General features: G+C 49.1%; 1 protein-coding gene across 2 annotated transcripts in view; it reads left to right on the top strand.

Moving 5' to 3' along the window:
• ULK1 (unc-51 like autophagy activating kinase 1) overlaps nucleotides 1-16,644 on the top strand; it is a 283,256-nt gene that overhangs the window by 259,185 nt on the left and 7,427 nt on the right. For both annotated transcript variants that reach the window (XM_085635032.1, XM_085635033.1), the window contains exons 26-27: nucleotides 6,107-6,264; nucleotides 15,489-15,624. In XM_085635032.1, the coding sequence (XP_085491158.1) occupies nucleotides 6,107-6,264; nucleotides 15,489-15,624 (294 nt within the window). The remainder of the gene's footprint in view (nucleotides 1-6,106; nucleotides 6,265-15,488; nucleotides 15,625-16,644) is intronic.

Below are 16,644 nucleotides of genomic sequence, written 5' to 3' on the forward strand. Positions count from 1 at the left end.
TTAGCAGTCCAGCAAGGGAGGTGTCCCCTCCATGTAGTCTTTAGCAGTCCAGCAAGGTAGGTGTCCCCTCCATTGTAGGAAAGTGGGTTTCTGTTGCAGTAACACCACTCCCCCCCCCCCCCACCACACACTTTTTGCCAGACTACTGATGCACTTTTACTTGATGTGCCCTGGGTCCATGCAAATCAGGCTCCCAGGACCTGTGTTCTTTCCCCAAAACAAACCCAATTGGCATCTCTGGCCACAGGTCAGCCCCTGATAAATGGTACCACAGGTACCCAGGGCACTGTGACCAGGGAAGACCTCTAAGGACTGCAGCACTTATTGTGCCACCCTTAGAGGCCGTGTACTTTTACACACACACTGCCTTTGCAGGCTGCCTGTTTTGGTGCAGAACAAAGTGAAGAGTCGACATGGCACACATCCCTGTGTGCCATGCCTACAACCCACTACCATGACATGGATCAGTCACCCCTCTAGCTGGGTGCCCTATGTCAGTGGTGAGGATACAGGTGCATGAGCCCTGTACCCCTACAGTGTAGACACTGTAAGTGCAGGTGGGATTTAATGAAAAATGCCCCCAGAGGGCATCTTAGAGATGCCCCCTGAAAAAGGACCCACTTCTAGAGTGGCTGCTTAGGCTGCCACCAACCGACATGTTTCTGGACCCCTGGGTCGAGAGCCTGCCGATCTCGGGAGCCTGAAACAATGCACAGCCTGGGACGAGGTGCCAAGCCTCCTCCCCCAGGATGGGCAGGGTTCACGAAGGGGAAGCTTCAAAGGCATACTGCCTTTGGAGATTCCCCAGACCCTTTGCTGCTTTCAGCAACTGGTCCCCACTGGTTCTCCCCCCCCACTTTGGATGAAAGAATCGGCAGGAAAACCTAGTGAGTGAGAGAGGTGTATCCACCTCTGCCAACTCCACCCTTCAGGTGGGGGAGGCGAGGTGAAGCACAACACAGAGTCCCCGTCATCTTGAGGATGGGGGGCCCCAACCAACCACGGACAGGCTCCTGCCCCCCTCCCACTGGAAAGGGGCAGAATAGGGGGTGTACTCCCCTCAGGGAAGGGACCCATTGGTCCCTGCCCTTTACCTACCTTTAACGCCCCTAAATTTAGTATTTAGGGGGCACCCTGAACCTTGCTTCCTCAGATTCCCGCAACCTACGAAGAAGGACGAAAGAAGACGCCCAGCAGAGATGACTGCAGAGAACAACGGACTTGGCCCCAGCCCTACCGGCCCATCTGCAGTTTTCTGAGATCCTGCGCCAAAAGTCGCCTTGTCCTGCAGTCAGCGACCTCCAGAACCCCTGGGAGGACTAGCTGCCTTCAACAAAGACCGGATCTCCTGTGAACAGCAGTTCTGTTCAAAAGAAACTCCAAAGCAAGACTCAGAGCCTGCTGAGGACAAAGAATCTTGACGCCTGGAAACACCACACTGCACCCGTCGCCTACAGCCGAGTTCGAGTGGCCCACTGGTTCCAGCAAGGTCCCCCAGCACGCCAGAGTCCGAGTCCACTTTGGGTTGACCTCTCCAGGACTCCCCGACATCGCCTGCAGCCTCTGCACGGAGAACACCCCCCCCCCTCCCTCCCGACCCGTGAGTGGGTAAGGTGAAATCCAACCTCAAAAGACACCCCTGCATCTAGCCGCCCTGTGGCCTGGAGAAAGGAGCCCGAGGTGCACCTACGTCCCGGAGCCCTCCAACTTATCTGCCCAGCTGTTGGTTCCTCCCGGAACTCTTCCTGCATCGAGCCTGCAGCTAAAAACCAAAAACGGAAATCTCCATTGAAAACAACAGGGCCCCTGACGCCAAAACAGCACTCTGCACCCGGTCGCCCCAGCGCCGCTGAGGGTGCACCTTTTGTGCTGGCTTGTTCCCCATTTGCCCTGAGCTAAAGTCCAGGAGCTTTGCTCCCAAAGCCGTGTGGCCTGCTAGCCAGCAGCCACCAACCGGAGGCCCCTATCCCCCATTGGATTACATTAGGTCTCAACACTCTGCACCGGGCCACCCCAGTGCCTCTTAGGGTGTAACAAGAGTGCATCCCTGACCATGGGGGACCCTTGAGTCTACCCCCAGAACTTGAACTCCCACTGTCGATAACTTACCTGTGAACCGATAACTACTTTTCCTACATAGGATAACATTGACCGATTTTCTTCCAAAAAGTTTCGAAGTGTGAAGTTTCAAAATCTAAAAGTATTCTTTAAAAATCGCACAAATTACCAAAACGTATTTACTTAGCTGTTTGCATGAAATGTCCCAGTGCTGAATCCAGGTATCCAGCACTGAGTAAGAAAAGTACAGTGAAAAGTAACTTACCTGCAATTTACTGGGTCCTGGGCTCACTGTGCCACTGGAATTAAGCTATCCTGGCTGAAGAGGGGTGAAACCCCAAAACCGGTCCTAGGATGCTTGTTTCTGGTCCTGGGAGGACCTGGCTTGGCAGTTTGGGCTGCACTGTTCCCATGAGGCACAGGGTCAAGACTGATTTGCATATGGCCACGTCTAAACTGGGGTGGCATGGTGAGCAAAAGAATTTTGGATTTAACCCAGATGTCTTCACTGGGGGTGAATGTTTTGATTTGCTCTGCATTCTGTCCATCAATTGTGTGTCTTTTGCTTTCTTGCCCTAAGTGCGCTTGGTATGCCCAGACGTGGGTCCTGGGCTCACTGTGCCACTGGAATTAAGCTATCCTGGCTGAAGAGGGGTGAAAACAAATAAAAACTTACCTGTGAACCGATAACTACTTTTCCTACATAGGATAACATTGACCGATTTTCTTCCAAAAAGTTTCGAAGTGTGAAGTTTCAAAATCTAAAAGTATTCTTTAAAAATCGCACAAATTACCAAAACGTATTTACTTAGCTGTTTGCATGAAATGTCCCAGTGCTGAATCCAGGTATCCAGCACTGAGTAAGAAAAGTACAGTGAAAAGTAACTTACCTGCAATTTACTGAAAAAGCCTATTCATTTCAATGTACTGTATTTGCTAAGTCTTGCATCCCCCCATGGCAAAAAAGTTATATATCCAATTAAGGTATGGATGCCTTCCGATTGGGGAATCGACTTGTAAATGGGTGGGGAGGGGAGAGGGGATTTGCCCTGTCTGTAACGAAACCAAAGAAGATCTCGCCCATGTTTTATTCTTTTGCACCGCCTATAATGAAATACGTAGATCCTGACTTGTACCACTGTGCAGAGACCTGGGCCTAAAACAATGTGCCCAAGCTTGTAGGACTTTACGTTATGATACTTCACCCCCCATTGTGTTCTCTGTTTCTATTGCATTTTCAAACTGTTCGACACTCAGTAACTTATTACTGTAAAGTATTTAATGCTTACCTGTGCCAGGCTTGCTTGGCTCTAAAATAAAACACAGTATATTTTGTATACAAAATCATTGGCCTAGAGTTCAGTCTCTGAGTGTGTGAATTTGTTTGCTGACTGTCCTCTGCCTTACTGCTCGACCAAGCTACCACAAATAGAGAGTAAGGTTCTATCTAACGTTAACCTCTGCCTACCTTTGGAGTTACCTGGACCCTATACACACTATACCTCATTTTGGTGTAGTATATGTAGAGCCAGTTTCTTACATTCATGCACTCTTTAGCAGTCAAGCAAGCTAGGTGTCCCTTCCATGCACTCTTTAGCAGTCAAGCAAGGTAGGTGTCCCCTCTATGCACTCTTTAGCAGTCAAGCGAGGTAGGTGTCCCCTCCATGCACTCTTCAGCAGTCAAGCAAGGTAGGTGTCCCCTCCATGCACTCTTCAGCAGTCAAGCAAGGTAGGTGTCCCCTCCATGCACTCTTCAGCAGGCAAGCAGGTAGAGGTCCCCTCCATGCAATCTTTAGCAGTCCCCTCCATGCCCTCTTCAGCAGTCAAGCAAGGTAGGTGTCCCCTCCATGCACTCTTTAGCAGTCAAGCAAGGTAGGTGTCCCCTCTATGCACTCTTTAGCAGTCAAGCGAGGTAGGTGTCCCCTCCATGCACTCTTCAGCAGTCAAGAAAGGTAGGTGTCCCCTCCATGCACTCTTCAGCAGTCAAGCAAGGTAGGTGTCCCCTCCATGCACTCTTCAGCAGGCAAGCAGGTAGAGGTCCCCTCCATGTAATCTTTAGCAGTCCCCTCCATGCCCTCTTCAGCAGTCAAGCAAGGTAGGTGTCCCCTCCATGCACTCTTTAGCAGTCAAGCAAGGTAGGTGTCCCCTCCATGCACTCTTCAGCAGTCCCTCCATGCACTCTTTAGCAGTCCAGCAAGGTAGGTGTCTCCTCCATGCACTCTTTAGCAGTCCAGCAAGGTGGGTGTCCACCCCATGCACTCTTTAGCAGTCAAGCAAGGTAGGGATCCCCTCCATGCACTCTTCAGACGTCCCGTGCATGCACTCTTTAACAGTCCAGCAATGTAGATGTCCCCTCCATGCACTCTTTAGCAGTCCCCTGCATGCACTCTTTAGCAGTCCAGAAAGGTAGTTGTCCTCTCCATGCACTCTTTAGCAGTCAAGCAAGGTAAGGGTCCCCTCCATGCACCCTTTAGCAGTCATGCAAGGTAGGTGTCCCCTCCATGCACTCTTCAGAAGTCCCCTTCATGCACTCTTTAGCAGTCCAGCAAGGTAGGTGTCCCCTCCATGTACTCTTTAGCAGTCCAGCAAGGTAGGTGGCCCCTACATGCACTCTATAGCAGTCAAGCAAGGTAGGTGTCCCCTCCATGCATTCTTCAGCAGTCCCTCCATGCACTCTTTAGCAGTCCAGCAAGGTAGGTGTCCCCTCCATGCACTCTTTAGAAGTCAAGGAAGGAAGGTGTCCCCTCTATGCGCTCTTGAGCAGTCAAGCAAGGTAGGTGTCCCTTCCATACTTTCTTCAGCAGCCCCCTCCATGCACTCTTTAGCAGTCGAGCAAGGTAGGGGTCCCCTCCAGGCACTCTTTAGCAGTCAAGCAAGCTGGGTGTCCCCTCCATGCACTCTTTAGCAGTCAAGCAAGGTAGGTGTCCCCTCCATGCACTCTTTAGCAGCCCCCTCCATGCACTCTTTAGCAGTCCAGCAAGGTAGGTGTCCCCTAAATGCACTCTTTAACAGAAAAGCGAGGTATATGTCTTCTCCATGCACTGTGCAGCAGTCAAGCAAGGTAGTTGTCCCCTCCTTGCACTCTTTAGGAGAAAGGCGAGGTACATGTCTTCTCCATGCACTCTTTAGCAGAAAAGCAAGGTGGGGGTCCCCTCCATGCACTCTTTAGCAGTCAAGCAAGGTAGGTGTCCCCTCTATGCACTCTTTAGCAGAAAAGCAAGGTGGGGGTCCCCTCCATGCACTCTTTAGCAGTCAAGCAAGGTAGGTGTCCCCTCTATGCACTCTTTAGCAGTCCAGCGAGGTGGGTGTCCCCTCCATGCACTCTTTAGCAGTCTCCTCTACGCCCTCTTCAGCAGTCAAGCAAGGTAGGTGTCCCCTCCATGCACTCTTTAGCAGTCAAGCAAGGTAGGTGTCCCCTCCATGCACTCTTTAGCAGAAACACAAGGTGGGTGTCCCCTCTATGCACCCTTAGACGCCAGAGCATGCTGCTGCCCCTCCTGTGCTTGGAAGGTACCAAAACCCTCCCCTCTAGTTTTACTGGAGAGGGCCCAGGTAGAAGGTGGCAGATTCAGTTTCAGACTGTTTACAATCCTGGGCATGCCCCTTAGTCCCACCCATGACGTTGTTTTTCTGTATCTTTACTGTTATAATTGTCATTGAGTTACTTGTTGACTTTTACCTCTTGAGATGTCTTTCATTTTACTCATCTGAGGCAGAAATGAAGACACTAAGACCGTTCCATACTCAGCATTACAAAATGCCCCTGTGTGTTGAACATGTACTGTGTAGTTCACACCTGACTGGTGTGCAGTTCCTAACTGAGATTATGGCACTTTTTCATTATACACTAAACCGACCACATTCAAAACGTAAATATATATCTCTTACAGATATATCATTACCGAAATTAAGGAACTTGTTCAAATAGACAGATGGTACGGCGAATGCAGAAAATGTTGCCAAGAGAGATAATCCATGGCAAAGTTTCTAAATTCTCTGAAGAATAAAGTGAATCCAGCAATATAGCCAGGCTCTCTTCTCTCCACAGTGGTAAAGAAACTGAATGAGCTCTACAAGTCCAGTGTCGCGTCCTGCCACTGCCTCAACATGCGACTGCAGCGCTTCTTTGCCGACAAGCAAAAGCTGATGGATCGCATCAATAGCATCACTGCGGAGAAGCTCATCTTCAGCCACGCCGTGCAGATGGTAAGTGCTCAGCTACACTGACCATTGGTGTGAGCTCTCTCTTCAAGCTCCAGTGCGCCTGGAGCAGGTCGAGAAGAAAAGGAAATGAGGAGGGTTTGTCTCTCTCTCTCTCTCTCTCTCTCTCTCTCTCTCTCTCTCTCTCTCTCTCTCTCTCTCTCTCTCTCTCTCTCTCTCTCTCTCTGTCTCTCTCCCTCGCTCGCTCTCTCTCTCTGTCTCTCTCCCTCGCTCTCTCTCTCTCTCTCCATCTCACTCTCCCTCTCTCCCCCTCTCTTTCTCCTTCTCTCTCTCTCTCTCTCTCTCTCTCTACCTCTCTCTCTCTCTACCTCTCTCTCTCTCTACCTCTCTCTCTGTCTCTCTCTCCCTCGCTCTCTCTCTCTCTCTCTCCATCTCACTCTCCCTCTCTCCCCCTCTCTTTCTCCTTCTCTCTCTCTCTCTCTCCCCTCCCCCTCCCTCTCTATGTCTCTCTCCCAGCTCTCCCTCTCTCTGATGGACATTCTGATGGACAGTTTTAACCATAGATTCCTCACCTCATGAATAATCCCCAGGTGCCAGACGGACACTGGAGAATTCCTTTCAGCAATCCCCTCTTGCACCAATAGGTAACATCATGCGGCTCAGCGTTGACCCCCTTCCAACTAAGAAGTGACGCTAGAGCCCAAATAAGCCTTGCAGGAACTATCAAACAAATTTCTCTGATAGACCTGAGCCGACCCCCATCCCCCCAAGGTTTGTCCTTGATGCTTGACTTAGTCACATGACTCTAAGTCTTGCGAGGACCGCACCAGGATGAATCAAAAGGTGATCCGAGACCCCGAAGCCAAGCTCTACATTGCCGAACATCATCAGAAGACGTTTAAGGGCCTGTTTCGATTGAAGTAGAAAACACAAACCCATTCTCACTCTAGAGGTTGCTGTCCGTAAAGGTCCTCTTCGCATTCAGCCCAAATTCATTCCCTACTATGCCTCTTGATAATGAACCAAAGCAAATGAAGACTGTCGAAAAGTGGATGTTTGCTTCAGCCAATCTTGCCTTCTGTTTTCTAAATGCATGATGCCTCCTGGGATGCTGTGAGCATGCATTATGCGACATGGTCCACGAGATCTTGTCCACAGTTCTACAAGAATTCTGCCCCAACCTTGCACAGATTATACAGGGTTGCCAAAACGCAGTAAAGAGTGTCATCCTCTCTGGGCTGGATACCACCGAGTGGTTGGGCTGGGCATTTGGTACCAGCAAGGTGCTTTGTCACCACATATGGATTAGATAGACTGGCTTCTCTAGTGACGTGCAGGCTTGACTGATGGACGTGCCATTTGATGGCACCTGACCCTTCAGTGACAAGGCAGACTCGGCCCTGAAGAACTTCAAAGAGAGCAGAGCCACAGCACATTCCTTGGGTTTTCCACTCCAGTGTAGCACTGTCCCCAGTGATTTCACTCCTTTTAAAGCTTTGGAAGAGGTTTGGTGCACCGACAATGCCAAGATCCATCTCCACAACATCAGCACCCCCAACCTTTCGAGGTCATAATTGGGGAGCTGGCCGACACATCCAGGTCTTCAGAGGCAACATACTGCTCTGTACCCTGCCCCTTCCACCACCAAACCACTTTAGTTAGCCCTTGGTGATACATGCTTATCCTGTTGAAGGCAGGATAAGTTATTACCTCCACCGACAGCAGAGCTTCACAACAGACAGGTGGGTGCTTCAAGTCGTTCAGCAAGGATATGCACTACCGCTCCTTTCCACTCCACTGCATATAACTCCTACACCAGAGCAGCTGTCGTAGGACCACTTTTCTTACAGTAGAAAGTCCAGGCTCCTTTGGACAAAGGAGCCATGGAGAGGGTCCCTGTACCAGAATAGGGACTGAATGTTATTCCTGTTCTTTCCTGGTGCCGAAAAGAGACAGAGGCCTTTGTCCTATTTTAGATGTTCGCCCTCAGCTTCTTTCTGAGGAGAGACACGTTGAAGATGATCATGCTGGCCCAAGCCCTATTTGCCTTGGATCCAGGCAGCTGGCTGATTTGCAGGATGCTTATTTCCACATCACCATCCTGCAGTCCCACAGGCATTACCTGCCGTTCAAGGCAGGCCATCAGTATTTTCAGTTTTCTGTGCTCCGCTTCATCCTCACCAGCGTCTGTCAGGTGTTCAAGAAAGGGATGCTGGTGGTCGCAGCACATCTCCGGAGGTTGGGAATACCATTCTCCTCATAACTCAGCGAATGGCTGCTGAAGGTGGGCTCCCCACAGTTAGTCATAGGTCACCTCCAGACAACTGTGAACCTCCTCACATCTTTGGGGTTCTCGATCAACGTGCTGAAACCCCACCTTACTCCTTTTCTCTGTCATCGGAACTGTTCTGGATACAGTGTTCTCTTAAGTATTTCCCCTGGCTCAACAAGTCCAGGGCATTTGTGCTATGATCCCAAAGATTCCATTTCTTTTCTGGGACTGGGTGAAAGCTGAAGTCTACTGCATCCTGCTTATGAAACTCACCAGATGGCATATCTGGGCTCTGCAGTGGTTTCTGAAGTCTGTGGGCTCAGCCCTCCTGTTGGTTTCCATCCATTTTTCAAAGAAGAAGAAAGCCCTGCAGTGGTGGCTGCTCAACAGCTATTGAACCAGTGGTAGACATCTCCCTACCCCTCCCAGAGTTGATGGCATTGATGTATGCATTGTTGCTGGTTTAAGGAGGCCATCTGGGAGAGGCAGAGATCAGAGTGCTCTGGTATCCGACAGGGACCTGCTTAAAAATCCGTCTGTTAGGGTTGTGGGTGATTCGCTTGTTTCTAAATTACTTCCTTCCATCCATCAAGGAGAAGCTGATTCAGGTTCTCATGGACAACACCACTGCCATGTGGTATTAAAAAGAACTGGGCAGAGTGGGGTTCTGGGTCCTGTGGAGGCTCTGCAACTGGCAGAACCGCCAGGGCATTTCCCTGGTATCCAGCCACCTGGCAGTATTTCTGAACGCTAGAGCGGAAGAACTCAGCCAGCGTTGCTTAGCAGATCAGCAATGGCAATTATACTCTGATTGAGGCACAGGGCATCTTCCAGCAATTGGAAGAATCCTAGCTGGATCTGTTTGTCTCTTCTAGAAGTGTCCATGCTTATGTGGAAAGTGACACTCCCTCTGAGATTCTTTACACTTAGAGTGGGGCTCATGATTTCTGTATGCCTTCCCGCCTCTACCTCTCATGCCCAAAGTTCTGAAGAAGATCAGGAATGACCGGGCTCAAGTCATCTTAGTGGCTCCGGATTACCCCAGGAGAGTACTTGCAACTTCTGGCCATGTGCATCTGTCCCTGATCAGGCAGCCTCTGCATGAGGACCTTCTACGGCAGCAGCAGGCCAGAGTCTTACAATCTGGTCTGCACAGCTTACACCTCCATGAGCGGAGAATGAGTGGTGACAGTTTACTGCTTTCGAACATCGTACCGTTCACTCAGAAGGTGCCAACTCAAGCTATTGGGACAAATGCATCTCTTTTAGTGTAAGGTGCCCATCTAGGCACGCCTCTCTTCTAGTGTAAGGTGCCCATCTAGGCATGCATGTCTTCTAGTGTAAGGTGCCCATCTAGGCACGCATCTCTTCTAGTGTAAGGTGCCCATCTAGACACGCATCTCTTCTAGTGTAAGGTGCCATTTAGACACGAATGTCTTCTAGTGTAAGGTGCCCATCTAGACACGCATCTCTTCTAGTGTAAGGTGCCCATTTAGACACACATCTCTTCTAGTGTTAGGTGCCAATCTAGACACACATCTCTTCTAGTGTTAGGTGCCCATCTAGACACGCATCTCTGCTAGTGTACGGTGCCATTTAGACACTCATGTCTTCTAGTGTAAGGTGCTCATATAGACGCGTATGTCTTCTAGTGTAAGGTACCCGTCTAGGCACGCATCCCTTCTAGTGTAAGATGCTCATCTAGGCACGCATCCCTTCTAGTGTAAGGTGCCCATCTAGGCACGCATCCCGTCTAGTGTAAGGTGCCCATCTAGGCACGTATCTCTTCTACAGTAAAGTGCCCATCTAGGCACGCATTTCTTCTAGTGTAGAGTGCCCATCTAGGCATGCATCCCTTCTAGTGTAAGGTGCCCGTCTAGGCATGCATCTCTTTCTAGAGTAAGTTGCCCATCTAGGCATGCATCTCTTCTTGAGTAAGGTGCCCATCTAGGCACGAATCTCTTCTAGTGTAAGGTGCCCATCTAGGCACGAATCTCTTCTAGTGTAAGGTTCCCAATTAGACACGCATCTCTTCTAGTGTAAGGTGCCCATCTAGATACGCATCTCTTCTAGTGTAAGGTGCCGATCTAGACACGCATCATTTCTAGAGTGAGGTGCCCATCTGGACACTTTAAATATTCAAGGAACATGGCTGAAAAAGGATAAATAGTATCTTATTGAAGTGCTGCTGCTCAGGGCCATCCACAGAGCTCTCTGAAGGCTTTCCTCCCATCTCTTATGATGAACAGGATCCTGACCAACCCAGGTGATACTACAGCCAGTTACCATCTCAGCAAACAAGAAAGAACCAGACTGCACCCTCTCTCCAGGGAAGCTCAGACACTCTGGCAAAGACTGATTTCCAGAGGGTTGTCGATAATTGTGAATCACCTCCTAGAAGGCCAGAACACCCATGGGATGCACTAGTCAGATTCTGCAAGGAAAATCACAAGTGGGTCATGGACGGCGTAGTGCTAGAAAACATTTTTGAAGAATGGCAGTATCCTCAAATTTGTTTGCAAATGCAGAAACTGTAACATGGTAAAGCTACGCCTCCAGGTAACTACATCCAGACTCTGTCTTCCAGATAACTAGTGACGGAGTCTCTCCTACAGATAACTACAGCAGATTCTCTCATAAGAAACCTAGAGCCAGACTCTGTTGTATATATAACTAGAGCAGACTCTCTCCTCAAGACAACTAGAGCAGACTCCCAACTCCAGATAACGAGAGCCAGACTCTCTCCTTCAGACTGCTAGAGCCAGTCTCCCCCATCCAGATAACTAGAGCCAGACTCTCCCCTCCTGATAAATAGAGAGAACTCTCTCCTCCAGATCATTAGAGCCAGACTCTCTCCTCCAGATAACTAGGCCCAAACTCTCTCCTCCAGATGATTAGAGCCAGACTCTCTCCTCCAGATAACTAGGGCCAAACTCTCTCCTCCAGATAAATAGAGCCAGACTCTCCCCTCCAGATAACTAGAGCTAGACTCGCTGTTCCAGATGACTAGAGCCATACTCTCCACTGCAGATAACTAGAGCCAGACTCTATCCTCCAGATAAAGAGAGAGAACTCTCTTCTCCAGATCATTAGAGCCAGACTCTCTCCTCCAGATGATTAGAGCCAGACTCTCTCCTCCAGATAACTAGGGCCAAACTCTCTCCTCCAGATAAATAGAGCCAGACTCTCCCCTCCAGATAACTAGAGCTAGACTCGCTCTTCCAGATGACTAGAGCCATACTCTCCACTGCAGATAACTAGAGCCAGACTCTATCCTCCAGATAACTAGAGTCAGACTCTATCCTCCAGATAACTAGAGCCAGACTCTCTTCTTCCGATAACTAGAGCCAGACTCTCGCCTCCCGATAACTAGAGCCAGACTCTCTCCTTCCGATAGCTAGAGCCAGACTCTCTCTTTCCGATAGCTAGAGCCAGACTCTCTCCTTCCGATAACTAGAGCCAGACTCTCTACTTTCGATAACTAGAGCCAGATCCTCTCCTCCTGATAACTAGAGCCAGACTCTCTCCTCCAGATAACGAGAGCCAGACCTTTTCCTTCAGATAACTGGAGCCAGACTCGCTCCTCCGGATAACTAGAGCCAGACTCGCTCCTCCAGATAACTAGAGCCAAACTCGCTCCTCCAGATAACTAGAGCCAGACTCGCTCCTCCAGATAACTAGAGCCAGACTCGCTCCTCCGGATAACTAGAGCCAGACTCGCTCTTCCAGATAACTAGAGCCAGACTTTCCCCTCCAAATTACTAGAGCCAGACTCTCCCCTCCAAATTACTAGAGCCAGACTCTCCCCTCCAGATAACTAGAGCCAGACTCTCCCCTCCAGATAACTAGAGCCAGACTCTCTCCTTTCGATAACTAGAGCCAGACTCTCCCCTCCGAATAACTAGAGCCAGACTCGCTCCTCCAGATAACTAGAGCCAGACTCGCTCCTCCAGATAACTAGAGCCAGACTCGCTCCTCCGGATAACTAGAGCCAGACTCGCTCTTCCAGATAACTAGAGCCAGACTTGCTCTTCCAGATAACTAGAGCCAGACTTTCCCCTCCAAATTACTAGAGCCAGACTCTCCCCTCCAGATAACTAGAGCTAGACTCGCTGTTCCAGATGACTAGAGCCATACTCTCCACTGCAGATAACTAGAGCCAGACTCTATCCTCCAGATAAAGAGAGAGAACTCTCTTCTCCAGATCATTAGAGCCAGACTCTCTCCTCCAGATGATTAGAGCCAGACTCTCTCCTCCAGATAACTAGGGCCAAACTCTCTCCTCCAGATAAATAGAGCCAGACTCTCCCCTCCAGATAACTAGAGCTAGACTCGCTCTTCCAGATGACTAGAGCCATACTCTCCACTGCAGATAACTAGAGCCAGACTCTATCCTCCAGATAACTAGAGTCAGACTCTATCCTCCAGATAACTAGAGCCAGACTCTCTCCTTCCGATAGCTAGAGCCAGACTCTCTCTTTCCGATAGCTAGAGCCAGACTCTCTCCTTCCGATAACTAGAGCCAGACTCTCTCCTTCCGATAACTAGAGCCAGACTCTCTACTTTCGATAACTAGAGCCAGATCCTCTCCTCCAGATAACGAGAGCCAGACCTTTTCCTTCAGATAACTGGAGCCAGACTCGCTCCTCCGGATAACTAGAGCCAGACTCGCTCCTCCAGATAACTAGAGCCAGACTCGCTCCTCCAGATAACTAGAGCCAGACTCGCTCCTCCAGATAACTAGAGCCAGACTCGCTCCTCCGGATAACTAGAGCCAGACTCGCTCTTCCAGATAACTAGAGCCAGACTTTCCCCTCCAAATTACTAGAGCCAGACTCTCCCCTCCAAATTACTAGAGCCAGACTCTCCCCTCCAAATTACTAGAGCCAGACTCTCCCCTCCAGATAACTAGAGCCAGACTCTCCCCTCCAGATAACGACTCTCCCCTCCAGATAACTAGAGCCAGACTCCCTTCTCCAGATAACTAGCGCCGGACTCCCGCCTCCGTATAACTAGCGCCGGACTCCCCCCTCCGTATAACTAGCGCCGGACTTCCCCCTCTGGATAAGTAGAGCCGGACTCCCCCCTCTGGATAACTAGAGCAGTCTCTCTCCTCCAGGTAACTAGAGCCAGACTCTCTCCTCCAGATAACTAAAGCCAGATTTTCCCTCCAGATAACTATAGCCAGACTCTTCCCCTCCAGATAACTAGAGCCAGACTCCCTACTCCAGATAACTAGCGCCGGACTCCCCCCTCCGTATAACTAGCGCCGGACTCCCCCCTCCGTATAACTAGCGCCGGACTCCCCCCTCCGTATAACTAGCGCCGGACTCCCCCCTCCGTATAACTAGCGCCGGACTCCCCCCTCTGGATAAGTAGAGCCGGACTCCCCCCTCTGGATAAGTAGAGCCGGACTCCCCCCTCTGGATAACTAGAGCAGTCTCTCTCCTCCAGATAACTAGAGCCAGACTCTTCCCCTCCAGATAACTAGAGCCAGACTCTTCCCCTCCAGATAACTAGAGCCAGACTCTTCCCCTCCAGATAACTAGAGCCAGACTCTTCCCCTCCAGATAGCTAGAGCCAGACTCTCCCCTCCAGATAACTAGAGCCAGACTCTTCCCTCCAGATAACTAGAGCCAGACTCTCTCCTCCAGATAACTAGAGCAAGACTCTCTCCTCCAGATAACTAGAGCCAGACTCTCTCCTCCAGATAACTAGAGTCAGACTCTCTCCTCCAGGTAACTAGAGCCAGACTCTTCCCTCCATATAACTAGAGCCAGGCTCTCCCCTCCAGATAACTAGAGCCAGACTCTCCCCTCCGGATAACTAGAGCCAGACTCTCCCTTCCAGATAACTAGAGCCAGACTCTCTCCTTCCGAAAACTAGAGCCAGACTCTCTCCTCCCGATAAGTAGAGGGAGACTCACTCCCCCAGATAACTAGAGGTAGACTCACTCCTCCACATAAGTAGAGGGAGACGCACTCCTCCAGATAACTAGAGGGAGACTCACTCCTCCAGATAACTGGAGGTAGACTCACTCCTCCACATAAGTGGAGAGAGACGCACTCCTCCAGATAACTAGAGGGAGACGCACTCCTCCAGATAAGTAGAGGGAGACGCACTCCTCCAGATACCTGGAGCCAGACTCTCAAGGGAATGCCATTTTGCTGTCAGTGGCTTCATAACTCTAAACACCATTTTGTTTTCTGTATGTCTGATTAGTGAAAAGAAAGCAACACTTTGTTTTATTATTCTTTTTCAACAGTCGTTGATTAGGTAAATAGGCACGTAATATGGTTGTTAAACTCTGCTGCAGGCCATATATGTAAAAAATAATGTGATTGAATATTGTGCAGGTGGTGTGCAGCTTCAGTACCAACAGCCTCTGTTTTTTCCAACCGATTGAGGTGTACAGAAATGTCCCTTCATCTGCTTTGGCAGAAGAGTGTGCGATACTCAGGAACGTCTGACAGGCATCTATCGCTTACCTCAGACAGTCCTTAAGTTCCCTCCTGTATCGAAACATGTTCACCCTAAAGCATTCCTTTAGCAAGTTGTACAAGAAGTGATGTCACAGTGTTGAAGGCAGTCTGCCTGGTGAGGCGAACCCACAAAGCTCCTTACAAGCAGCATCTTGTGGTGCAGATCATTCTGTTTTTGTCTGTCTTCATAGAATGCCATCTGCCAATTTGTCAAGTTAAGTCCTTGGCATTACACAGCTTAGATGTGAACCAAACAGGCAGGTAGACGATCTATATAGTTTTAGAAATTTGAGTTTATTACAACTGTAAATTACAAAAAAGTCTGTGGTCGCGAAGGAGAAGGGTTTTAAATGTCCCTGAGGTCCTTCCCAGTTGAATAATTCAACAGAACACAGTAGGTAAAGCTGGCGTCCAGTGACGTGGTGTTCATTTTACAGTGGCCAAAGAAAGTGCCTGCTAGATAAGCTGTGCTGGGAATGTGTCTTTCCTGTGTTAATGTGCAGTGCCCTCAACAGGTACAATCCGCAGCTCTGGACGAGATGTTCCACCACCGAGAGGACAGTGCCCAGCGCTACCACAAGGCGCTCCTGCTGATGGATGGGCTCCTACACTTCATGACTGAGCAAGGGGACATTGACAACATCCGTAAATGTAAGCAGACGCTCACTTCCTGTCTAAAAATGGTGACCACTTCCTGGTGGGTGGATGCAGGTGACGTACTGAGGCCCTGATTTAGATTTGTTTGGGTTGGTGGCTACAACCACCACTGCCCATGCATTCATGTTTACAAATATAAAGTAGCATTCTATAGCATGCATGTTTGTTTTGTTGCATTCCTTAGCATGCATATTTGTTTTGTTGCATTCCTTAGCATGCATATTTGTTTTGTTGCATTTCTTAGCATGCATATTTGTTTTGTTGCATTCCTTAGCATGCATATTTGTTTTGTTGCATTCCTTAGCATGCATATTTGTTTTGTTGCATTCCTTAGCATGCATATTTGTTTTGTTGCATTCCTTAGCATGCATATTTGTTTTGTTGCATTCCTTAGCATGCATATTTGTTTTGTTGCATCCCTTAGCATGCATATTTGTTTTGTTGCATCCCTTAGCATGCATATTTGTTTTTGATTATCTTTACCAAATGTTTGGGCACTAGTTTGAGCATGCATAGGTTCCCAAACATGTGCATTGAATAGTGTGAGTTAACAAAACCTCAGAGCACTCCTTCTACTACTACTTCTGCTTGTATTCCTTCACTTTCTCACTCCACTCCCTTTGTCATTCCTTATTGTGCCCTTTACCAACACCCTCTATTTCTCGACCACTGGTCACCTGGGTCGTCAGTGCCATTCCTTTGTACAACACAGATTTACTGTAAACTTGACTTGAAACCTAGGAAAAAACAAACAAGCGACCAAACTATGTTTGTCAGTCAACAGGGTAATGACGTACAAATCGAGAGAATCATAAAAAGCAAACTCGTGAATAGGAAGATATTTGTTTGCATATCCTGAATTGCTTTCAATTTAAAAAGACAAAATGTCCAAAACAACACAGTAGCGTACAACAGCGCGCGTGAGTCCGCGCCGCAGTCTTTGAACTCTCCTCTATTTGCACACACTGTTTGCTAAGTTTCAGAATTTGTTGAGATAAAGGTTACATTGTAGCA

Source organism: Triturus cristatus, chromosome 11, assembly GCF_964204655.1.
Source record: "Triturus cristatus chromosome 11, aTriCri1.1, whole genome shotgun sequence".
Taxonomy (NCBI): domain Eukaryota; kingdom Metazoa; phylum Chordata; class Amphibia; order Caudata; family Salamandridae; genus Triturus; species Triturus cristatus.